General features: G+C 42.7%; 1 protein-coding gene across 2 annotated transcripts in view; it reads right to left on the reverse strand.

Annotated features, from left to right (window-relative positions):
• Arid5b (AT-rich interaction domain 5B) overlaps positions 1-26,506 on the reverse strand; it is a 183,429-nt gene that overhangs the window by 138,781 nt on the left and 18,142 nt on the right. For both annotated transcript variants that reach the window (XM_021173683.3, XM_029482611.2), the window contains one exon: positions 11,366-11,591. In XM_021173683.3, the coding sequence (XP_021029342.1) occupies positions 11,366-11,591 (226 nt within the window). The remainder of the gene's footprint in view (positions 1-11,365; positions 11,592-26,506) is intronic.

Here is a 26,506-nt window from a genome sequence, read left to right on the forward strand (position 1 = left end):
TCTCCCCCCCCCCCATCCCCCCTATACAGCTCTCCAAAGGGGCATTCCTACAGTAGAGAGGCAGAAGCAAGTCAAAAGCGCCTTGGAGAATTTGGGAGGGTGGGGAGTGGTCAGGGTTGCAGTTTACACAGGCAGGGACAGGGTTAGATAAGGAAAAAGCACCGGCTGGTTTAACAGTCCCCGTGTGCAGGGGAGCTGCAGATTCCCCTCTGCAAATTCGTAAACAGCTATGAAGAGCACAGAGCGGGTGAGAACCAGAAACCAAGCACCTCAACAGAGAGTCACTCCTCAGCCAGATAAAAGTGGATTGCGTCACAAAGCTATAGTTACATCATTCTCTATAAAATCCAGTATGGAGGTGGGCTCCCAAAGAGTACATTTTGAATGAGGGGGCGGGGGGGGCGTCTGAGTACCAATCCCTGCGCATCTACAGAGATGCACCCGTGTAAATGCCGGAGGACGTACCTGGACATGGAAAGAAAATCAGCTATTTTACCTACATGTCCCCAAAATGACCACAGAAACAACTCAAATGACTTTTTAAAAAACACAGGCTGGAGTTACAGTTTATTAGAGGTATCCCTTCAACCTTTGTGTGTTATCCAGTAGTGGTGGATTTATCAAGTAAAGGGGTGGCTATTGACAAAGAATTCAAAAGTATAAAAATGTACAGTATAAATTATTAAAGATATAAGTGGTGGAGGAGACTCACAGAAAGAACATGCACAGACCAGGGATTTTTAGGAATGAAAGAAATTAGCACTTCCTACCAATATGGTGTAAATAGAGGCATCCAGAGAGAGAGAGAGAGAGAAGAGGAAAGCTCACACAGACAGCTATGTTTGTTTAGCCCCACTGTGCACAAAGCACTTTGCAAAACCTTTGAAAATCCACTTCTGTTCAGACCTGTCCTAAATAAATATATTTATTAATATGGGCTAAAAGCCCAAATTTCAGTCTTCCATTGCCGCAACCTGCAGGAACCACACAGCCTTAACTACATAATGTCAGAGGAAAGTTGGGAAGGGAATCTTTGACATTTCGAGAAACACATGTTTTGCAAGAAAGTCTCCCATTGAAAGCACTTTGAAGGATACAGGAGCTGTTTAAAAGAATCGACGTCGGTCTTAAAGCATATTAAGACTAAATACTGTTTGGGTTTTTTTGGGTTTTTTGTTTGTTTGTTTTTTATTTCTGAGACAGGGTTTCTCTGTATAGCCCTGGCTGTCCTGGAACTCACTTTGTAGACCAGGCTGGTCTCGAACTCAGAAATCTGCCTGCCTCTGCCTCCTGAGTGCTGGGATTAAAGGCAGGCGCCACCACGTCCGGTTAAGACTAAATGCTGAGCTCAAGTATGGCCTCATGTCAAGTCACCTGCGGGTCAGGCGTGTTTTGGATTCTTTTGTTTTGTATTTTTTTGTTTTTGAGACAGGGTTTCTCTGCATAGCCCAGGTTGTCCTGGAACTCACTTTGTAGACCAGGCTGGCCTTGAACACAGAAATCTGCCTACCTCTGCCTCCCAAGTGCTGGGATTAAAGGCGTGTGCTACCACGCCCGGCCTGTGTTTTGGATTCTAAGATAGCAAGGACTGTGATAGAGATCTATCGTGGACACACGCAGTGGCTAGACACAAGAGGCTGAAAGGAAGCATCATGACTTGAAAGACATTTTACAGAATGGAACTAAGAGCAAGGTTGAGTCAAACCTCAAAAAAAAAAAAAAAAAAAAAGTACCTGAAGAAGGGTCAGGATTGCATTTCTTATTCAAGAGATGTTTAACAGATTACGGTAGGCCAACTGGATTCCATCATGAACTGAATATGAACTGTCCCATAGAGGACCTTGGTTCAGTGTTTGGTCCCCAGACTTGGCATTTATTTTAGGAGGCTGTGGGAATTTCAAGGAGGTAGGGATGAGATAGAAGACATAGATCATAGATCATAGGGACATATCCTGGGGTTGCACTGTCTTTGGCCGCTTCCTGTTTGGCCTTCTGCTTCCTGGTTGACTGTGATGTCATTGCCAAAGGGAGTGAACTGAAGATGGATCTAACCCTCTGAAACCAGGAGCCAAATAGATCTATCTTCCCATACATTTGTCCTAGAGACAAGACTAAAAAATGCTGTCACCAAAGGGAACTGGCAATCACCACTCCCAGTTTGGAGGTTTGTCTTTCATCCTGGAGATGTATGAGCTCTTATGAAGCCAAGGGTCTCCCCAAAGTAGGTAGAAGAGACAAAGGGAGTCCAGGAGATGGGAGTTCAAGGACAGCCGAATCTTTCTTTCATTTTCCCATCAGCTGACCATTCCACAGACAGTCATTGTGAAACTACCATGTCTCACGAATGAAGCCTGAACAAAAATACGAGCTGGTTTCCTTCCCCATTGTGGTTTTACGGGAGAAATAGCCACAAAGAATTTGATTCGTGAAAAGGTACCAGTGACAAGTAAAACCCAGAAATGCCGACAGGTTGGACAAAATGCAAACACAAGGACATCAGAATTCAGAAGGGTGGTTGGTGTGAGCTAAACCTGCCGTGCTTGGTAAGACGAAGAGGACCACCACACTCCGATGGCTCTGTTGAAGTAGGTGAAATAAAGCCAGAGGTGGGGCTGCCCGTCACACATGGATCCTTACCTAGGTAAAACCCAGAGTATCTAGGTCACACCTTACACTTTGTGGTGTGCCATTACAGGGACGCCAGCTGTTGGAAAGGCACAGCCCCACCGGCAACATTTCCCAAACGGCATATTGAGTATTCATAAATAGTGATGTTTATTAAGTAACAGCCTGCACTTGGCATTACATAGAAAGAAGAATCAACTCAAAAGTGGGCAGTAAACGAGAGGAGGAGGTGGTGGTGGAGAAATAATGTTTATGTCTCAGAGGTGTAGAAAAGTCAAGACTGAGAACTAAACCTCACTAGGGTCACAGCATCTCTGGAAACAGCAGAGCATAGCCAGCTGTTGGAAATCTGACCATACGTGATGAACGGACTGCGGTCTTTCTATCCCTGGAAGCCACTTTGACTCTGGCTGAAGGATTCTTAGCAAAGCAGTACCTCACAATATAAATGAATAAACCACCGTAATATAAACACTGGAGATGCATCCTCAAATGAATAACCAGGATGGTGAAGAAGCTCAAAAACCACATCCGGAGAAAGAATTGAAAACATTTGGGGTTGTTTAGCTAAATAGAGCGAGAACTCTAAAGATGGTCAGAACAGAAGCAGGAAGAAATGTTAACTGGACCAACCTCTTCCACCTGGACAACCTCACCAAGAACTCCAAAATGGTACCCCACTCCTTGTTTCTGTGTTAGACTTCATAAGGGAAGACAGAATTCTTGATATTCTAATGTCACCTTTTTTTCCTGCTTCTCAAACTAAGAAACTCCCAGGCTTAGACTTTCTCTCTATTCGGCTGCCCATCTTCAAAGGATGTATCAACGTAGACCATTTTGGAGACCTTTCAGGTCCATGGGAATTCCGAACAGAAGGATCTTGGACAGGACTGCGCTCCATATGGGATGGCAGTGTGTGTGGAAAGCAGAGGCAACCAATGCCTGTCAATCAACTCAGACACTAGGAGACTTGGCAAAGACTTCCTTCCCAGCTGGGTTCAGGAAACATAAATGAATATTTCTTATTGGAAAACTATTTATTGGTCCTTTCCGTCACAGCTTCAGGATAACTTCAACTATTTAGTGAGAGAGTAAAGTTGAATTTTTGATTTCTAATAAAATAAAAAGTCATTTTCTCCCTTCCCTTTTGAATTGCTAGTTTGTGGGGTTCTGGTTATTCTTAGATAATATTCTGAACATCTTGGTTGTTGATTTATGCATGTTGGAATGCATTAATTTATAAAACTTACTTATTTGGGGTATGTGTGTGTGTATACATTAGACAATGTGGGAGTCAGTTCCCTCCACCATATTCCATATTCAACTTAGCTCGTCGGGCTTGGCAGCAAAGCCCCTTGACTTGCTGAGCCATCTTGCCAGCCCCTTCATTTCCTTTAGTGAGACAGAATCTTCCTATATAGCTCAGACTGCCCTTGAATTCACTCTGAGTCCAGGTTGGACTTGAACTCAGGACTTTCCAACTTTAACCTAAAGGGCTTCTGGATTATCACTCTACAATGTCAAGAGGCAGCTCCTGGAAGAGCCATAATGACACTGTAGCAGCATGCTTCTCCGGGATTAACTGCTCTATGATCAGAGTCTGTAAGGAATCAAAGTCAACCCAGACTGCTGTCAAACCCTCATAGGAGAATCCCCCAGAGGGGTCTTTCTAGTTTGAAAGTAAGGACAGTAGAAAGGCCAAAGCGGTCCTGTAGGGCTTCTCAAATTATTCACCAATATAATATTGCAAACATATATCATCTAAGAAAACTCTCACGTTTCAGTTGGAAACAGTTCAGCTAAGCAACTGAAAATATAACACATTCTGCTGGGGTAATTTCTTATCCCAATAAGCCCATATAAAAAACACACAACCAGTTATTATACTTATAAGCAACATACCTAGATCGGGCAGATCTATCACTATACTAATTCATTCCCCAGCTATGAGATCCCTTGCTACTTGCAGCTTCTCTGGGTCATCTGGCTCTGCTCCATCCTCCTTCCACCTCCTCTTGCTCTCTCTCTCCTCCAGTCCCACCTTTGCCTTACACTACCCAGTCATCAGTTCTAGCCTCTATTGGATCAGTCAGAATGGAGAGAAGGTTTAGTGAGATCACCTGAGTACAGGTCCACTTCTCAGTGGGGGCAGCAGAATTAACATCAAAATACAAACAGCACCAGGACAACCCACAACACATTCAGACGGCATTTCCAGAAGACCCCTTCCTACAAGAAGAGAGAGAAGAAAGAAGAAGGGGTTGGGGGGTTCTTAATGAGGAGCCACCAGTCCTAATGAGTTGATTAGACAACTCACATTCTTAATGTGTTTCAAATGGGAAACTCTCAAGCCCTTTCTTTATAGAAAAAAGTAAAAGCCGTTGCCTTGAGTACTCCAGGAAGCCACCGGACACTCCATACTCAGAGGTGACTTACAAAGAACCATTTGTAATACCAGGCCTCAAGAATTTCTAATCAACAACTGCAGTCAATTTTTAACAAAGAACCCGAAAGTTTCCGTTTATAACTGGCAATGGATGGCTCAGCTTGTTTTAATACCAGTTGTGTGATTTATAATATAAAGAAAAGCATGCACATGTGTCATATATCTCAATTGCAGATTATATATTAGGTATTACTATGTGTAATATTGTCAGTTTACGTATGTAAATAATACAATGAGTAACCATATATAGTACATTACATTGATAGGTTTGTGGCTAGATTAAAGATAAACAGGAGCATTATATTATATATATTTATATGATATATAAATATATAATTTATACATAGGAGATATATGTACACTTTGGTGTGTCTTCTATTGGGAGAGGCAATGTGGAGAGAAACCCTACTCCTTGTCCGGAGAAACTGTGATTAGGGATATCAGAAACAAACCAAGGTGCTCGCATGGTTCCGCATAGCTCCTGATCAGACACACCTTCATCTGATTACGCTAACACTGAACAAAAGTAACTTAGACTCCAGGGTTACAAACACTCCGGAAGCCCCGAGGAGTCCGTCCTGGCTTGGTCTCCTCCCAAATCCAACAGCCGAAAGCCAGGTGTATATTATTATTCATTTTAACAACAAAGAACCTGAAGGCAGGAGCATGTGCTGAACTCAGGGGTTTTCCAGAGAGCAGCAGATCTTTAGGTAGAGGGAACAGCCTCCGCACAGCGCATGCTCAGTTCCATCCACTACCCAAAGTATAGAGGAAGCCCCTACAGGGGCAAGGGAAGGGGAGGTCACTCTCTGCCCAAGTAGACAGTTAGGGGACATTAAATTCTTTTTTTTTTCATTTATATTTCTCTCTCTCCCTCTCCATCTATCTCTCTCGCTCTCTTGCTCTCGTTCTCTCTCATTCATTCAGCCTTCCTGATTTGTTTCATTCATTCATTCATTCATTCATTCATTCATTCATTTACTTTACACCTAGCTTTCAGCTTCCCGACTCCTTCCTCACCTCCCAGAGCTCCCCTCTCCCCTTTCCCCATTCTCCTTTCCTTCTCCTCCCCTCTTTTTAATATTTTTCCTCTAAAGACATACTTAGAGACGAGACCCATTCATAACTGCCCATCCGCAGTTAGCAGTATGGTAATTGACATCGAGTCTATTACAAAAAGGGGGGAAAGGAAGAAAATGCTGTTTTAATAACCTTGGCCTAAAACACATTTTGCTGTATGCCTCAAAGGGTTTCAATAAAAAAAAAAAAAAAATCAACCTGTAGAGACATATTTTCTTGGCTTAAACAACAATCCGAAGCATATAAATGTAGTCCAACTATAATGACATATTTATAGGCCAATAAAGCTTACACTGTGGCTTTCATACCTCACTTAAAGGAACTCTGTGAGAAACAGTGTTGTATAAAATAATTTGATTTTCCCCCCCAAACGATAGCCCAAGGAATAAAAAATGCAACTTTGCTATGTTTAACGGATAGTATTTATATTCCTAAGTTGCTAAAATTTTTGTAAAATGAAATAAGTCTTCATTTGACGACTCTCAAGTGCCACACCAAATATGGGCATCAGGTCCACTTTATTACAAAGCTAAGGACTGTAATTCTGAAGACAAAAATAAATAACTAGAGGCTTGCGTCGTGAATGATTTAATCAGTCTGCTTCTTCTGGAAGAACAGGTTTTGTGTTCGTTATGCTTATGAATAACACATCCCTTAACCCTTCTGTTCCCACACAGAGATGTTTCTTCACTTGAAAAACAGCATAAAAACAAACAAACAAACAAACAAACCAACCACCCTCCAGGGTGAGATGGGCTGAAGAAGTAACCCCCACCCCAGGAGAGGCCCAGTTGGTTGCTGGTCTCCTGCGGAACTTGCTTTTTAAAGGGGGGGGGGGCACAATAAATGTGCTGCATCACGTGGAAGAAATGTTGATTGTTTTAATGATTAGCCTTTTCACTAGCTGCATCTGTAGTTGTGTCAGCAGCCATTGAAGAGTCTTAAATGAAGACTCTGGAAGGTTTTTTAAAAAAAACAAACAGGCTGCCCTCAAGGGAAAGGTGATTTAAAGGAAACAAAAACAAAACAAAACAAAACAAAAAACCAAAAAAACAACAACACCGCCACCAGCAAACCAGGCCAGGCTGGTGAGGAGAGTTGGAGTGGCCACTGGGAGAGTTTCCCTTTGTGCAGTTTAATTTGTTGCCAGACACACATTTGTGTTGTTTTAATTCTGTTCTTTCACTATTCACAGAGAGACGGGAAATGACACAAACTGGCATAAGAGGAAACTTACTAACTCTGAGCAAGAGAAGCACTTTCATTTAGCTGGGTTTTATATTATCAAAAAAAAAAAAATCTGCCTTTGAGAGTCAACCTAATTCTTTCGTTATTATTGATGTTTTTTTAACAGGCTAGAGGAACTGGGCTTTAAAAAAAAAATAGCACACTCAAAAGTTTGACTTTCTCCACGGAGAGGTGAGTTTTTCCATTCTTTGCTAGCTTCCGGGCTAGCGGCAGGGTCCATAAGCAATCTCAAAAGTTCATCTTTCTTTGATGAGAACAATGAGGAAGGATCTACAGAAGAAAAGGCCCTGCGAGCTGAGAGCTTCCACTGACAGTGTGGTATTGGAGGTGGTTTTGGTGTGGCAGAGAGAGATTCAGAGAGAGGGAGAGAGAGAAACGGAGACAGAGATAGAGACAGGCACACAGAGACAGAGCTATAGAAGCACAGAGAAAGAGACAGAGAAACACACAGAGAGATAGAGGCACACAGAGAAAGCCAGAGACAGAAACAGGAAGGAACAGAGAGACACAGAGAGACTGAGATTGAGTGAGAAAGAGAAAACTGAGGTAAAAAAAAAAAAAAAAAAAAAAAGGCCAAAACAATCCTTTGATGTGACAGCCAGAGAAGGAGAGTCGGGCAATCTCTGGGACTGGACAGTGCACGGCCAAGAACATCCGCAGTGTTCCTGGTCTAAAAGTCCCCAGTCTAAAGCCCAACAATGCAGATTCACAAACTTTAGATCAGAACAGATAATGGAAACTCATTACATTAAGGAAAGTTTTTGTTTCTCTTTGCACATTATTACAACACAGCGTGCATTCCAATTACGAAAGCTATTTGTCTCAAATTCCCCACAGTTCATACCAACCCAGTAGAATTTCAAGGCCCTACATTCTGTCCTTAAAGGGGTACCTCCCATTTAAAAAAAGAAAAGGTATGTGGTCTCTCTTGTTCGCCTAGAGGGTCTCTCCATCAATCTCCTGTTGGGTATCTCCCTTCCCAAGCTAACCCCACAAAAGGGTCCCAAATGACAGACAGACTGACAGACAGACACACACACTCCAAACCATCTGGGAAGCCTTCTATCAGTCTACACTCGTGGGCTTCATCTCAGCCCCACAGAGAAGATTCTCAGGCAGGGCAGCGGCACTTAGCCGTTAACCTGGTACTCCTTAGTAAATCTAAATGATGCCATTTGCTTTCAAAGCCACTAATCTGCATTTTCAAGACCAAACCATCAGCAAGGGCTTTGAATAGTTAGGCAAACCTGTTTCTTCTGGAACCACATGAGGTGAGGGGAGGGAGGGAGGGTGGGGGTGGGAACCACAAAGATTATGGACTTTTTTTTTAAAGGGCTGTGTGTGTATGTGTGTGCTCATTAATAAACTATCCCCTTGAAACACAAAACAACTATACAGAGAAAGCCTGTCTCAAAAAAACAACAACAACAAAAAAGAAACACAAAACAACCCTGCTATAAATACTCTTGTTTACATGTGTGACATCAAGCTTAACCATTTACATAGCCTTTTGTCCCCCACGGGTTTCCTGTTTAATGTTTTATTAGTAACGCTATATTCCATAACTCAAGGAAGAAAAAAAAAGAGTCAGACAAAGGTTTTAATGTTAAGGTAAAAGCAAGCAAATGGAGACACAACAGTGGTCACACTGGAAGAAGGTGACCCAGCAGATTCACTGCTAGTCAACATTTTCACACATCATAAAAGTAGTCAGGGTGGGTTGATAAAACTGGGCCTGTGTGAACAGGAAATACGTAAAGACTATTTTTAAAAATTCCTCAGCCGAGAAGAAAGAATGCTGCCTTAATAATTTTCTATAATGGCGCACATGACAAGAGGGCTGTGGGTCTGAAATGCCACTGTCCGACATCTATCAAAGAACTGCCAGGCAACAGTTGATAGAAACGGCAGGATGGTCTCGACGCTATTGCTCAAACAGCACGCCTCACCACAAACCAGAATCACATGAAAGAGAGTCAGTTCCCTGGTGTTATTCAGTCTATGTCTGTTAAAAAAAATCGTCAGGGTTTCTTGTAAAAGCTAAGTTCTAGGTTTAAAAACAAAACAAAACAAAACAGAAAAACCAGGAAGTTGTCACATTAAGGCATCAACCAGGCCCCTGAAAATCAGCACTATGGACTAATGAAAGAAAAGATGCTTCTGTGTTAAAAAACGAAGTTCCTCTTTGCATGAAGAGGAAACAAGCAGTCTAAAGCAGAGGTCAATAGCTTTGGTCTTGAGCAACACCAGAAGAGTCCAGCCATGAAGGCCACTGAGGGTACAAACAAGTCCAGACAAAGGGTGGACAGGGTCACATGGTTTCAGGAGGAGCGACTGCTGAAGCAGGAGAATGCCTTCGCAGTGTGAGGCCTCTCATGTCCTTATTTGTATGGGAGGATGGAAGATTAGACCATACATATTTACGTAAGGTCACACAGCTGAGGGGCAGAGCTGATGTTCAGATATGGCCAAAACACTCCAAAGCGGGAGAGAAAAGAAATCTAAAGTCCAGACACTCCTTTGTAGGAGAAAGAGGGATAAACACAGATGGGAGGGAGGAAAAGCCAAGAACACCCACCCCAGTAGTTTCTTGCTTATTCTATTACCCCAGAAGTGAATGAATCACCATGTTGCTTCAGGCTGCTACGTACCTGAGATTCTGACTTGAAATCCTACTTGTCTTATTACCAAGCTACAGCAAATATTGTAAGTCTCTGCTAATTCACGATTAACCCTAATTAAGTCTTGAAGGCACATAAACCATTATTTGAGATCACATGCTATGTCACCCAGTAAGGGACTTTACACAAGAGAGACCCAATAATACAACAGCTCACACGTTTCCTCTCCTGCCCAGGCAGTTTCCAATTCTTTTTGTTTGTTTGTTTATTTGTTTTTTGTTTTTTGTTTTTTTTTTTTTTTTGAGACAGGATTTCTCTGTATAGCCCTGGCTGTCCTGGAACTCACTCTGTAGACCAGGCTGGCCTTGAACTCAGAAATCCATCCGCCTGCCTCTGCCTCCCGAGTGCTGGGATTAAAGGTGTGCGCCACCACGCCCAGCTGGCATTGTCCAATTCTTAGTCTTGGGCCCCATTAGGATAAATCAGTCATATATACACATATGTAATATCCATACTTATAATTTTAATAAAAAATCACATACTATACTGTTATATAATATGTAATTTTATAAGATATAATTCTTTGTGTGTGCATTTCTAGGTCTGCTCTGCTTCTGTGCATGTGTCTACCTGTGGAGGTCAGAAGATAGCATTTAGTATTATTCCTTAGAAGCCACACATCTTGGCTTTTGTTCCCCACTGGCCTGGAACTCATCTATTTGGTTATTTGGGATAGCCTCAGCGATCCTCCCATCTCAGAATCCCCAGTTCTGGGATTACACACTTGTACCATTGTGACTGGCTTCGTAATATGGGCCTTGGGGATCACACTTCGGTCCTAAGGCAAGCATTTTCCTATCTGAACCATCTCTCTAGACCCTAATAGATAATTATATACAGGATATATAATATATTCTCAGGACTCATTTTTATTATTTTTAAAAGTGTGTGTGTATATGTGTGATACGTGCACATACGGGTGGCATGTGCACATGAGTGCAGGCACCCTCAGAGGCCTGAGGCATCTGATGTCCCTAAAGATGAGTTTTCAGGGGGCTTGGAGCTGCTTGGTACAGGTGCTAGAAACTGAACTGACAGTTTCTAAAAGAACGACATTGTTCTTAACTAACATTGAGCCAGCTCTCCAGCCCTGCAACATATAATTATGCTATATAACTCTAAAATAATATATAGCTCTTACATATTGCATCTTCCTTCATACATAGTTCTTACTTCATTTCATGTAGATCTATTGATAGTAAGGGGTTCCAGGATAATGGACAGGGTGGATGTAGCTCACTGCACATCCCCACACATTGAACGTAGAAGCAGGAGCCGTGCTTACCGAGATCAGCTTTTTCCTTGAGAACATCTTTGAAGTTGAGCCCACTGTTGAGGGTTGACTGCCTGTACCTGAGCAGAGCCTCCTTCTGTCCGTTTCTCCCAAAGGCCTCAGTTTTCACTGGAGTGGCTCGGAGCCCACACCTCCACTTGGAGAAATCAGAATGCGCCCATTTGACAAGGTCCTCTAATTTAACAATCACCTTTTCAGAGACAGCGATGACCTCATCCTACAGGAGGTAGAGAAGAACAGAAAATGTTATTCTGGGTTTGGAAAACAAAACAAAAAAAAGTGATTCATTCTTAGCCAAGCCTCCCTGGATGCCAAGAGTCCAGCCTCACCTTCCAGCAAATGGTCTAACCTTGGACAAGCATATTATGTGTAGCTTTTCGGAGGAGAAGAGCCCAGGGACCTCATTTCAGCTCAGTGTCTTTCCAAGCCTCTTTATTTAAAGAGTAATTTATATGATGTGTTTGCTGTGTGTTAGAAGGTTCCCAGAATCAGGAGACAGTAATTCTAACAGGCATTTTTAATGCTAGACACAAAGCCCCATATACCAATCTAACTCCTTGGGTGAAAGCTAATTTTTAGGTGCAATTAATTGCAAACGAAAAAAAAAAAAAAGTAAAGTTGGATGACTAATGGTTAGCCTGTCTTCATATAAATGGCCTAAGTAAATCTAGAATTCTTGGAACTCTGACTCACCCCCAAATTCCTATGTTTATGGTACATTTTCCCTTGGCTTATACACAAATATTGAATTTAACTTTTGTCCTAAAAAAATTAAATAAAACTGTGATGTAATCCCCAAAGAAATACTCCATAAATGTTATGTGCTTCCCACTGAAAGCAACTTACACATTCTCGTGTTTCTGAAAAACTTTGCAAGCTGAGAAATGAGTGTACTTTTTCTCTCTCTCTCTTTTAATACATATGGGGGGGAAGGGGTGGGAGGGCGGTGAGAACGCCTTTGAATCTAAGAAAAGTCGTTGAAGCTTCGGTTCCTCCCAAGGATCATAAATTTGAATTTTAAGCATCTCTAATTGCTTCCAGGAAACAAGTTTTCTGCCTCAGAATTAGCCCAGCAAGATATTTCGTGGCTATCTCTATGAGGAACAAAGAGGGGGGGGGGGCCTGGCCCAGAGATTCTCTGGAAAAGACTTAGGGATCCCTCTCCCTGGGTTCTAAATGAATTGATTGGAAGCGTTTGACAGTTTAACTTGAGCTGACTCTTTCTCTTTCTCTGACTGAACATTTCTGAAGAAGGCTTAGCTGTGAAAAACCCCTAAAGCTTACAGAAAAATTTCAAAATAGTTCTGACAAAAGAACAACAGGAAGATGTCTCTGAACTATTAGACAGAAAAGGAATTCACGACCGAATTTGGCTAATTTTGCTGTTAAATACAACTCTCTCTTCCCTACCTTCTCCACCACAGACACACACACACACACACACACACACACACTCCTCTATACATACACCACACACAATATACACACATACACACCTTACACACGAAGCACCCCCCACACACAACCACACAGTACACACACACACACACCCTAACCACTCCCCCGGCACTGTTCCAACTCAAACAAAAAGAGTTTTATTAAAATGATGTTTACACAGTAAGAAGGACTCAGTTTTGTTCTGTTGAATGTTTTAAGGTAAGAGGTAAATTTTGCTTTTCCTTGTCTGGTTCAGGACTGCTTCTGAGAAAAGGAAGGTTGTTAAAAAGAACAGTCACAAGAACTCTCTCAAGAATGGAACCCAAGACTGGGTAATGGGATCCCCTCTCTTATCTTGATCAAATATGAACTTCTCGTAAAGGCAGACAAAGTGGAAATTGTGTTTTGCCCTCTTCTCAAGAAAATACCTCAAGACTTTATAAGCTGTGGGGCACATTAAAAAAAAAAAAGCCATTTGCAGGAGCTGATTTCACCCACAATCAACTCTACCATTTCATCAACTTCTTGAAATAGAAGACCTCTGCTCGTCCTGCATTTATAGCTATTACATGATGATTATGAAATGTCAGAATTAAAAAAAAAATCCAGGCTGGGTATTGTTTCAAAGCATATGGGAACAGCTTCTGGGATGGAGGAGGGGGCATACCAGGGAAAGCATTTAGAATGTTCTGGAAAATAATTAAGTATCATGGTATATTAGTCTCCACATGAACACAAATGGAATTTGGCAACATTTTGACCAAATAAGGCTTCCTAGAATAGACAACTTTGGAGATGAGTGTTATTCTCAAATAGATCAAATGATTATTATCATTTCAATTACCAGTTGCTTCAGATCTTTTCCGAGAAACGACATGACTAGACCTGGCTGGAGTACAGCAGCCGCTGAACAAATAGTTTATTAACCAAGAGAAAAATACAATCTTTATGATGTCATTAATGAATAAACTTGTCTTTCAAGATTATCTCTCTAGATTTGCCCTAGACTCTCCCTTCACTCACTTAGACACACACACACACACACACACACACACAGAGACAGAGAGACAGAGACAGAGAGACAGAGGCAGGGGCAGGAATTCACACAGACATATAAATCAAAAACCCGGCTTGGGGTTAATTGTGAACACAGCCTTCCTTGTGTTTTACTGTGGATTTAGAGAGAGGGCATCTCTTCACCATTGTTAAAAGTGAGGAAATCTGATAAGAGCTGGAAACAGCACACAACTCTCTGAAACAAAACGACCCACGTGTATGTGAAAAATGTGTCGGGAAGCCTTACTCTGAGCACACAATGGCATCTGTCACATGTTCATACTTATTATTCTGAGTCAGGGCTGACTAACTTTCTCATAGTGCCCGTTCTTGGGCAAGTCTCTCTGTGTCTATGAAAAGAATTCCAATAAGCTCATGCCATGATTCCATGAGCTCTCAGCAAACTGAGAATTAGTGCTGAATAAATACTGAATAAATATCCCCGATTCACTCACAGACAACGCAGAAGGATCACAAAGAAATACACGTTGTTATTTTGTTAATGGACCCTGACTTTTCAATTAACCCAGAGTTTAATCAATATTTATGTAGGACATGTTAAGACGCTCACTAGGTCCTTTTCCTCTTCATCATTGCTTTAAACTGTTTCCGTAATTGGGATTTGATTTCTACCACTGTACCAAAAAAAAAAAAAAAAAAAAAAAAAAAACCAAAAAAACAAAAAACAGTTCACTGGAGCACGAATTCTCTAAGTCAGAAAAGATAATCCAGGCCAGAAGTCACAGAGCAGCCAACCCCCAAGGCCCTTCCGCATGTGATAAAGGTTGGAAAATTTACACACAACACAAAAACCTAGACTTCAATCTTTTCTTATAAAACAAAACAAGGAAGGAGATGAAAAAAAAAAAAAAAAAAAGGAACAAGCAAGACCAAAACCAACAACTGAAACCACCAGAAACCAAACAGCACATGCTTTCTTTCTTTCAAGATGTAAAATCCCCTCTAGGCTAAGAGTTTCATCCAGGCCAGGTCCCCAGCCTGCTCAGTTGGGCGCTGACACCAGCTATTTCAGTGGACTCATTTTGATTTGATCCATCTCCTTTTGTGTACCTGATGAGGGCCCTGAAGGCCAGGGACACACCCTAGTGCTGACTCACCACCAGGCTCCGATGGCAATCTAGGATTCCTATCTAGGTGACTTTGCAGCCTGGGTGCCGGGGTTCAAATCCCAGGCCTGGACTTTGTTGCTATGAAACAGGGAGCAACTTCTCTAACCTTCTTGGGCTGCAACTATTTTGACAGGTATTTTCTTTAAAAGGCTTATGATATCAGCTGCAGGCTACAGTCATGGCTAGGATTCACTGGGTCGGCAAAAAGGTTTATCAGAGTTAGCCATGTGCTACCTTTATGGTTTCTAAAGTGTGATATGCTGAGATGGATTTGGATGATTCTCAGGAAAACACACACACATATGCAGGAGTGTACATACTCACCTACAATGCATGTGTCATTGGAAACAAGGGGTAAGGACATAAAGAATGTCAATGAGGCTCACTTATGTATTGATTAAATGCTAGATTAATGGCAAAGTCAAGGGATATGTGTGTATGTATATTATGTGTGTAGGCATATTATACATCTTTACACAACACATACAATTAATCAAGGAAAATGTATTACAATGATCACATAATTCCCAGCTTAACTATTTTGTGGTTATTTGAATGACTGGAAACAGAGTTTATTTTTTTCTAGTTGTATGAAATATAGAGAGTTGCTTCTTTAAATAAATTTGATCAATTTGAACCATGTCATGGAGCAAAACCAGAGGACATGTGGACACAGGGGAAAAAAAAAACAAGACAGGATAGTTAGAAGACAACTAAAATACGGCTCAGTCCATTGTAGCTGAGATTCTCCAAGGACAGTCCAGGAGTCCTAGGGAATGCCTGGCTCACTCCAGGGGATACACAGGGCCCAACCAAAAATCAAAATTCATGAAGTTACTATTGGATTTTTTTTCACTCATCCTCCATCAAGAGCACAGAAGGGTTTCCCTGAGCCCTCAGCCCATGGCAGGCACTGCGTTGGAGCGAGGATGGAAGCAGGTACCAGATTTCACACTACGAAGCTAGACAGTAAAGAGATTTACAGAATCTATACGACCATGTAGCCATTCTCATTAATCTATTAGTACTTGAGAATGTATTTCATCACCTACGACTTCCATGAAAATGTTACATGTTTACAAAGTTCTTCACCAACCCTTATAGCCACTGATATCTTTATTGCCAGACAAGAAATGTTCCTTTTGCCGGGCGTGGTGGCGCACGCCTTTAATCCCAGCACTTGGGAGGCAGAGGCAGGTGGATTTCTGAGTTCAAGGCCAGCCTGGTCTACAAAGTAAGTTCCAGGACAGCCAGGGCTACACAGAGAAACCCTGTCTCGAAAAACCAAAAAAAAAAAAAAAAAAAAGAAATGTTCCTTTTAAAAACACGTTAAAAGAAGGACCCAGATATAGCTGTCTCTTGTGAGATTATGCTGGGGCCTAACAAATACAGAAGTGGATGCTCACAGTCAGCTATTGGATGGATCATAGGGCCCCCAATGGAGGAGCTAGAGAAAGTAATCAAGGAGCTAAAGGGATCTGCAACCCTATAGGTGGAACAACAATATGAACTAACCAGTACCCGCCCCCCCCCCCCCCCCCGAGCTTGTGTCTCTAGCTGCGTATGTATCAGAAGATGGCCTAGTCGGCCATCAGTGGAAAGAGAGGCCCACTGGTTGTGCAAACTTTATATGCTTCAGTACAGGGGAACGACAGGGCCAAGAAGTGGGAGTTGGGGGGGGGGGGGGAGTTTGGTGGAGGAGCGTGTGGGGGACTTTTGGGATAGCATTGGAAATGTAAATGAAATAAATACCTAATTTAAAAAAAACATGTCAAAAGGCCCTTATATTTCTCGGTCATGACCCCTCTCCCACCAACTTCCAGCAACCACTGATCTATCATCCTGTCTTAAAGTGTCACACACACATTGAATCCCCTTTGGGATGGCTTTTCTCATACAGCACAGCACCTTGGGAGCCGGCCATGTTGCTGCCTGAAGATAAAGCTTGAATCCCTCTCCAGAGAGCAGGTGCCCACTGGATCGACAGATACAAAGTTATACTCAACCAATCACATGGTCTTCTGGGATGTTCCAGTTTGGGTAATTATAAACAGAACGGATACAATGCTGGGGTCTTTCTACAAACACAGGTTCTCGGGTCTCTAAATACCTGGGTGAAGGATCGCAACCACCCAATTCTTTCTGGGATAGCTCGACCATTTTGCATCCTAACAGCTTTCCTCATCCCTGCCATGGCTAGACACTGTCACTGCTAATTAACTGTGTGCATGGTGCTTTCTCGCCTCTCGTCAGTTTCCAGTTCCATTTCACCACATGACTAACGAATCCAAAATATTAGTTTTCAGGGGTTAGGTTTTTTAAAAAAATTATTATTATATACTTAAATCTTACAGGCTTAAAATTTGGTTGAGCCTTGAGCTTTGAGTGGTTTGGCAACTTCTGGACTCAAGTCTTTTGTCAGATTTGTTGATTGACAATATACCCTCTAGGGGCCGGGAAGACTGCTCAGTAGTTACAGGGAGTGCTTGCTGGTTTTCCATAGTACTGACTTTGGTTTCCAGCACTGACGTTAGACACCTCACCAACACCTAGAGGTCCGGATCTGAGCAACCTCATAGCTCTCCAGGCCTCTGGGGGTACCTGGTCACACATGTGCTAGCATTTGTACACAGACACACACATGGACACACACACAAATATAGAGTAAAGCAGATCTTTGGGGAAAAAGAAATAATGTCTTCTCGCTGTAACAGGCCAAGAATTTCATTGAAGAATTCGTAGATCCACGTGTTTCTCACTGGCTCAGTCTCTTTTCTCTTATGGATTGTGAGTTGCTTTATTTTATTTTATTTTATTTTTGTTTTTTGCCTAATCTCGGGTCTCAAAAAAAAAAAAAATCAGTGTCCTCGTCCAAACATTTTGTCCTTTTTACATTCAGAGGTGCAACTTAATTCCATGTTAGGTGATGAGATTCCACACAACAATCGCTGTCTTCCTCTGTGGTACTATACTATTATTTTGTAATGAATGCTGTATTTCAATAATTTGTTTCATTTTGTTTGTTTGTTTGTTTGTTTGTTTCGAGTTTCTCTGCATAGCCTTGACTGTCCTGGAACTCACTTTGTAGACCAGGCTAGCCTCGAACTCAGAAATCTGCCTGCCTCTGCCTCCCAAGTGCTGGGATTAAAGGCATGTGCCACCACAGCCAGCTCTTTCTTTCTTTCTTTCTTTCTTTCTTTCTTTCTTTCTTTCTTTCTTTCTTTCTTTCTTTCTTTCTTTCTTTCTTTCTTTCTCTCTCTCTCTCTCTCTCTCTCTCTCTCTCTTTCTTTCTTTCTTTCTTTCTTTCTTTCTCTCTTTCTCTCTTTCTTTCTTTCTTCCTCCCTTTCTTCCTCTTTCCTCTTTCTTTCTTTCTTTCTTTCTTTCTTTCTTTCTTTCTTTCTTTCTTTCTTTCTTTCTTTCCTTCCTTCTCTCTCTCTCTCTTTCTCTCTCTCTCTCTCTCTCTCTCTCTCTCTCTCTCTTTCTTTCTTTCTTTCTTTCTTTCTTTCTTTCTTTCTTTCTTTCTTTCGTTTGTCAAGACAGGGTTTCTCTGTATGGTCCTGGCTGTCCTGGAACTCACTCTGTAGACCAGGCTGGCCCCGAACTCAGAAATCTGCCTGCCTCTGCCTCCCAAGTGTTGGGATTAAAGGCATGCGCCACCATCGCCCGGCAGGACACAATATTTTCTTATTTTTTGTTTTCCTAGCAGCTTTTGACTCAAATTACCCTTGAAGTAAAATCCTCTTTGTGTTAAGAGGAACCCAGTGATGTCTGCACCTCTCACATGGGTCCACTTTTCACGCATCTGTGGCAGTTTCTCTAAGATCCACCTCCTTGAGGGGAACACAGATCAGGACAGAGCTGCCCACCCTTGGAGCGCCTTGCTGAGAAGAGACAAGCTTAGGGAACTCAGGTCTCTGGTGTTGGACCTGTTTTTTTTTTAATTTTTTAATTTTTAATTTTTTTATTTTTTGGTTTGATGTCACTGTCTTTGAGTCCCAAGGCTGTTGACTGCATGTACGTCTTTGAGAAGAGAGTCTGGTCTTGACCAAAGGTGATTGGCTCAGAGATACGGAGGAGACGCCGGAGGTCAGCTACCCCCACAGCTGCCCCCACAGCTGCCCCCACAGCTGCCTGCACAGCTGCCTGACACCTTAGGGCTACACTCCGCTTTGCTGGCTCCTGGTTGTCTACTTCCTCATTCCACACCTCCGGAGAGAGAAGGTGGAGGAGACATATTCTTAGGTGCAATCAAGGTCCAGATTTTCCTTTTCTGTGTTTCAGTCTTTGAAGAAGTCACTCCTGGTGAGGTTTCGCATATTCACCTCGAAAGCCTGTGACTACATCCTAAAGTTTGATTCCAAACGGTCAGCTGGGCTCCAGCATTTGGGGTCTGAGCATCAACTCAGTGGACTATGTAGCTGATTTTGCTAACGTGATCAATAATATGTCCCTTGACATGAGGGGAGTTAAGAAACACTATAGCTATGGCTAAGTTTTCCTCAATAGGTACTCTTCGTTTTCTTCTCGTAGATAACCTTCAAGATATAAGCCCATCTCTCTGCTTCCCTTACAGCATCCATGTGACCAAGTCATGATCAGCAGCACTTAGACATGAAATTGGAACCTTCTAGTTCCTGTCCACAGAACAAACCAGCATGGCTTTAGATTATAATATTGAAAAATGAGATCAGGAATCAGATACCTCACAACACTCATAGCCTGGGACCAGCTATAGACCTAGACCAGAGAGAGTTTTGAAACTCTCAATGTCTTTAAACAACTTCAATGAATTTTTGACACATAGCTAAGCCTATGTCTTTGCTAACAAATTCTGTCAACAGAGAGCCTCTGAGCCCCCCACCCCCCCACCATGGCAGACCACCATAGAACAGAACTATAGAGTCAGCTAAGCCCTAAGATGAAGATGCACAGTCATGCAAGTTGCAGCAGAAGGCTCATGAGGGACAGGGAGGGATGGGGGGATAAGAGCAGGAAGTGTTCATCTCAAATGGCCATGAACAGCTCAGATTTCACAAAGTGCTTTGTAGTGCTTAAAACATGCCAGAACATGGAGACACAGAACAGTAACTTGTGGTAGCAAAACTACACAAACTGGAAGATTGAACTAATAGTCCATTGGGTGCCACAAGAACGGGTCAACGTGCCATTGAGAATTGAGAGAATAGAGTACTCAGCTTTAAAATGAAACATACATACCACACCCTCCCCCTCCCCCTCTCCCATCCCCACTTCTCACCCTCAAGGCTCAGGGATAATCACGGGAGAGAGGGAGCTGGAAAGAATATGGGTCAGAGGTGGTAGATAACATCAAGGAAACTGTGTTTCTGGACACAACAGGGCAGCTGCCGCTAAGAACTCACAGCAACTGTAACAGCATACATAATACCTGCGAAAACTCAAGCCAAAGAAGATCCCTGCATGAAAGTGGGGGTGTGGGCGTGGCAATCTACTACTAGCAAAGGGGTGGTTGGCATTTCATAGCTGCAGGGGGAGGCGGGGGTCCATTTGCTCTAATAATGTGATCCCTGGTAGGCTGACTACATGCCAGAACAGGTCCCACTCCCAAAACTAGTTGAGCAATACACACTAGACTTGACGGGGGAGAAAACTCAAAAGTTAGGTGGAAGGAAGGGAGAGTTTTAAGAGAAGGGCCAGGGGAGGGGAGGGGATGGATCAGTGTTCACAGCGCATTGTAAAATTCTCAAAAGAAATTATCACTTTCTTTTTAAAAGAGAATGAAACATTTTCATCCTATGGCATCCAAGAATGAAGAGAACAATCATGTCAACTCTTAGAGCACACTCTGCTTGGACAGGCATACATAGGATATGCAGTGGTGTTTGCCAGTAAGGGGAGAGCTGTCCCTGAGTGCTGAGCTCTATGGTCACCCCCTGATTTACAAGGCCCCCTTCCAAGTTCTATAGAAGGAGGAGGCCCTTCCCGCTTTGTTCAGCTGCTTTCCCGGTCACTCATGCAGGGTGAGCACAAATGTGCAGATGCCAGGGAAACAGACAGAGATAGGGAAGCTTTATACATCAGTGGTAGAGGGAGGAAGATGAAGGAAACACACAGGGCTTCATCATACTACACTGGCTGATGTCAAAGACTGTCTTTGTAACTCCCAAGACCCCAAAGAGAGAGAGAGAGAGAGAGAGAGAGAGAGAGAGAGAGAGAGAGAGAGAAATAGGATAATTGGTCAAGATAATCCAATGGGTTACAAAGGGACGAACCAAAAACTGAGTCTATAAGGTGGCACTCCATAAAGGAAACACAAGACATGGCTAACATAGGAACCTAGGCTGGTACCAACTCAGTAGCACCTCCTAGAAGGTCACAAAAGGGCAGGGTTAGTGACCAGGATGGGGCAGACCCTTCCACCATCAGCTTAGGTAGTCATAGGAAGGACAAAAGAAAACACAACTGCCTTTAGACACCCCTCTTTCCAATCCTGGGAGGACACCACTATGGCTGAAATCCATGGAACCACCAGGGCTTGGGAGCTCTGGTGATGAAGTCTACATAGGCCGATGGAGAGAAGAAATGAGCAGCCCAGACAAGGGCAGACCCCACAGACATATTCTATTCAAGTCCTTATCTTTCGTCTGGGTTAATACCAACCTCTCTGCTACAAGGATGGAAATAGATGATACCTATCATTTCCTAATGTCCTTATGAAGCAAAATAAAAAAGCTATTGGCTCTAAGTTGGTGCCCCCAGTGGGAATCGCTGCTATTATTACCTGAAACAGAATGCTAAGCCTTTCTTTGGCATCAGTATTTGCTGCTGAATTGCATGATTCTGTCTTCTTCAGTGAGAGCTCAGATGATAAGCTTTGTGTGTGTGTGTGTGGAATCACAGCTGTACACTTGCTTAACTCTCTTGTTCTTCCCAAAGAGCTGGGTGCCATTCTTGTGTCTCTTGGGAATCTCTCTTATGTCTCAGGACTGTAGACATAAGGAGCACAGGCATGATGTGAAAAACATTTTCATGAAAAATGTCTTCTACTTTGTGTGTGTGTGTGTGTGTGTGTGTGTGTGTGTGAAAGAGAGAGAGAGAGAGAGAGAGAGAGAGAGAGAGAGAGAGAGAGAGAGAGAGAGAGAGAGAGAGAGAGAGAGAAGGGTTGGGGAAGGAAGAAGAAGAGGGAAAGGGAGAGAGAGAGAAAATGCCAGCTACAGCATGCATGTAGAGGGCATTCAGAGGACAACTTGTGGAAATTTATTCATTCCTTCCATCTTGTTGGTTTGGGAATAGAACCCTGTTTGTCGAGTCTGGAGGTACCCACTGAGTGATCTTGCCATCCCTTAAAAATTATTATGTTTATTTGTTTATTATGAATCTGTCTGTCTTCTCTCTCTCTCTCTCTCTCTGTCTTTCTTTCTTTCCTTTTCTTTCTTTCCATCTATCCATTGAACTTTTCCTGAGATGCCTCATTCTGATAGCGGCTTTGCCTCCAAGGCAAGTTAGACATTGTTATTCAATTCTAATTAAAAATACAGAGATCTTCTGCTCTGGGTGGTGAAGATAGCTCTTAATCTATGCGAGGGTTTGTCTTATTCTTTGAGCTTCATGGAAAAGATTCACCGTGAAGGTTTCTTGGCCACTGAGTTCAAGTTTTCCATCTCAGCCCCTCCTCTTCCAGCATCTCCATTACCCTTGACAGTCACTCAGGTAAAGTCCATAGCTCCGGGAACCATGGGAATCTGTCCTTGCACAATCAAGCTAAGGAGCACTGCTCTGAGGTACCATGTGGTTTGTGTCACATGACCAGGAGTGTGACGATCCTTCAGGGTAAGGCCCACAGCACTGGCATATCAAGCAAGCAGTAGAAAAGCAAACAAAACCTTAAGTATTATAGGTTCCTAACTACATGTTAAAGCCTGCTAAATGAAGTCCTGCTAGGTGGCAGACTGCTCCTCTGAGCAGGAGAACATCTCTCTTCTTCCATCAAAGTAAGTGTCAGGGGGAAGAAACCTCCCCAGATGGCCTCCAATTAATCTCCAGTTCTTCTCTCTTGTTTTGCCTCCTTCAAGTTAAGCACAATTTTCACAGAGAACAAGAAATTGGATCCCAGTGAGGAAAACTGAGTTGAAGCCTGAGTTTGGCTGGGCTTCCTTCAGACAAATTAATGGACTGCTAACTCCATAATCTATTCTTTAACTGCTTTCAGATGGCTTTATATAGCTTGGTACCCATATACTTAGCTCTGGACCCTAAAATGGTAACAAATCAAAAAAGATAAATGGGGATAAATCTCAGGGTGGGAGCTCACCTGAGCTACCGATGAGAGCATTCTTTGTGTGTTCGTGTGTGTGTGTGTGTGTGTGTGTGTGTGTACACATGGAGGCATGACCAGTTGTCTTCCTAAATCACCTTCTACTTAGCTTTTAAAATACACTCTCTGACTTGAACCTGGCCCCTTACTGATTCATCTATTGGGAACTCTCCTGTCTTTCTCCCCAGCACTGAGATTATAGGCACAGCTTTGTGGTGGGTACCAAAACTTGAACCCAGGTCCTCATCCCTGTACAGTGAAAACCTTGACAATGTAGCTGTCTTACTTGCCTTCCATATGAACGTTCTGCTGAAGTTAACTGGTTACATTGCCTCCAAAATTCCACCACCACGCATGACAGATCTGTTATGTGGAATAACTCAAAACCATTACTCTTAGGGCTCCTGTTTTTGCTTTGTTGTTTGTTTGTTTGTTTAAAATCAATACATGACTCTCCCCCTCTAGTCTCATATACAGTTCAGCAGGACATTGTACAAACACTCAAAGGAATGAGCCAACTTTGCATTTCCTTTGGTAGCATGCTTGCCTGGTGTGTATGAAGCCCTGGATTCTATACTAGAACCTTATCCACCGGGCCTGGTGACTCATAGCTGTAATCCCAGCACTCAGGGAGTAGAGGCCAGAGACTCAGCAGTTCAAGGTCACCTTTGGCCATACAGTCAGTTGGAAGCCAGTCTGGGCTATATGAAACCCTGTCTCAAAACAAAGCATCATTTCAGATCAATAAAGATGAAGGGAATTTGCCTCTGTTGGTACAGGACAGAGGAGGCAGAGGAGACCTGAATTAAAGCTCACTGTTACCTGGCAGAGATAGACTCTTGCTATACTCTTGCTTTTATTGGCCTTAATGGGGACAGAATCACTTCGAGACTGAACTGCATCCATTCAGGAAACTTTTATGTAGACATCAAGGAAATCCCCTTGCTCGTATTGCCTTCTGGTTACACACACACACACACACACACACACACACACACACACACACACACGATCTGGGCATGCTCCCTCTTGTTAAACACTTTTTAGCTGTGCTCACTCACCAGTTCACACACGTACGACGGTACCGGGCTAATTTGAGGCCTACAGCTTTGTATAATAATGTAATTATCCTATACTGGATCACTTAAAGAGCTTTGTATCCTTACGTCCTAGTTTCTAGTTTTCTGGAGATGCTATGCTTCCATAAATGAGCCGGCCTTCAATCAAAACCCCTCAGCTCAGTTTGGAAAAAAAAAAAAAATTCTTGAGCATTTTTGAATATGCCTGAATTGAGGAAAGAGTCAATTTGCAACTGCTGTGGATGATATTTCTAGTCAGGTTTAGAAGCTGTGGTGTGGGGTCCAATGCAAAGAACAGTTCTGGGCATCTATAACCTTCTAGTTCCAACTCTGGTAATCTCAGGGAGATGGTATAAATTAAAGAATAAAGCCTGAATTTTCCTAAGTGTATTTTGAAAGGTGGGGGTCAAACTTACACAGCGTCCTTTTCCCAATGTCCTGTGTATTCCAGGTGGAGCTTGGGAATGGATGAATGAATGAATGAATGAATGAATGATTAAATTCTATTGGATATTCTCATCATCAGGCCCAGAAGGGAACTTAGAAGGCAGCATCTTTGCAGGGAAATGTTCATGAGATGAACTTTATCCCATGTAGTCAGGAGAGATTTTATTCTAGCGTTCCCTGACTGAATTCTAGCTGACCCCAGGATACTGCCCTGACTCTGCAACAGGACCAGGCTGAAGGTCAACCAAGGAGAGAAATGGATGAATAAATACAAATATGCCCTTCATAAAGGGTATATTGCCTGAAAAGGCTAAAATTCATTGGCACTTCCATCCTTGATGCTGGGAGCATCAATGCTAAGCTTCACCAGACAGGAAAGATCTGGAATTAAGACTCTGACTCATGGGACACCAGTGTAGTGGTTGAGGTGTGACCAGGAATCAGTCAGGCCTCCATTGAGTGTGCCTAATGCCAAGTGGTCACAAGCAATGTTTTTTTTTTTTTTTTAATCCATTAACTACTGAACACCAACTATGTGTCAGGCAGGATGGTGTTTGGCCAAAATGAAGGAGACAAAACTCACTGTCCTTCTGGTCTCCATGGTTACCTCTGAGTATATAGACTGGGAGTGGGTTGGGGGAGTAGAGCAGAAGAGCCAGAAAGTAAACAAAATCACAAACAAGAAGCGAGAAGAAGCTGTACCGGGGGAGGGGCAGAGAGCTTCAGCTTGAGGGCAAGGACGAAGCAGGGTAGCCAGGGAAGGTCTGGGTAGACAGAAAAAAAGTAAGTAAGGGAAGATGGTCTGAGGTCAACTTCAAAGGCAGCGGAAGACTTTGAAGAGAGCATGCAGCCTACTTGTGTCCTTTACCATTGAGGCAGGCTCCCTTTTTGAGTCTAGTCCCATTTTGGTCAATGTTCCCCTAGGCTTTGCACAAATACTTCCCCAGGAGTCGTTTACAATATTAAACATTGATCAGGGGCTGCCAAGATGGCTTAGTGGGTAAAGGTGCCTGCTGATCTGAGTCCAGTCTCCTGAATCCATATGGTAGAAGAAGGGAACAGAGTCCCACAGGTTGTCTCCTCTGACCTTCAGGTGTATGTTGTAACACCTACACACACAGCCCTGACACCATAAGTAAATAAGATGTACATAGTTGTGTTGTTTTGTTTGTTAAGTTGTCAGAAATCGATTTCCTGGTATCTTCTATTCAAACACTTAGTGCCTTTGTAGATCTGGAACACATTGCTGGAAACCGACTTGAGTTAGTCCTTAAAGAGAAATAGGTCAGTCTCCTCACGGGAATGGCTAATTTCCATGGAATTCAGGGGACAGAAGGCCTGCTGTTCCTCTGAGTCGGTGCACTGAGGTTGAAGGGCATGGAGGAGGGTTCATTTGTTCACCTTTCTTTAATGACCTTGCTCATTAGAAACAGAAATCCAAGGAAAGATGCCTTTTATCTGGCTTTTTAGTTGTCTTTCACAGCCATCCTGATTTAATGTCCCTTCTCAATGACTATACCGTACAGATTCCACTTTCTTATGCAGTATGGCACCTGCTTCTATCGGCTACTGGCTTGCCATGATTTACCCACATCAGATACAATGCCCCTTGGAGCTAAACTCCTCAAATGCATTGATCAAGACATTAGGTTTTTAAAAAGACTCAATATGGCTTGTTGACACGCTGTAA

Source organism: Mus caroli, unplaced genomic scaffold (assembly GCF_978045245.1).
Source record: "Mus caroli unplaced genomic scaffold, Mus_caroli_1 scaffold_9, whole genome shotgun sequence".
Taxonomy (NCBI): Eukaryota; Metazoa; Chordata; class Mammalia; order Rodentia; family Muridae; genus Mus; species Mus caroli.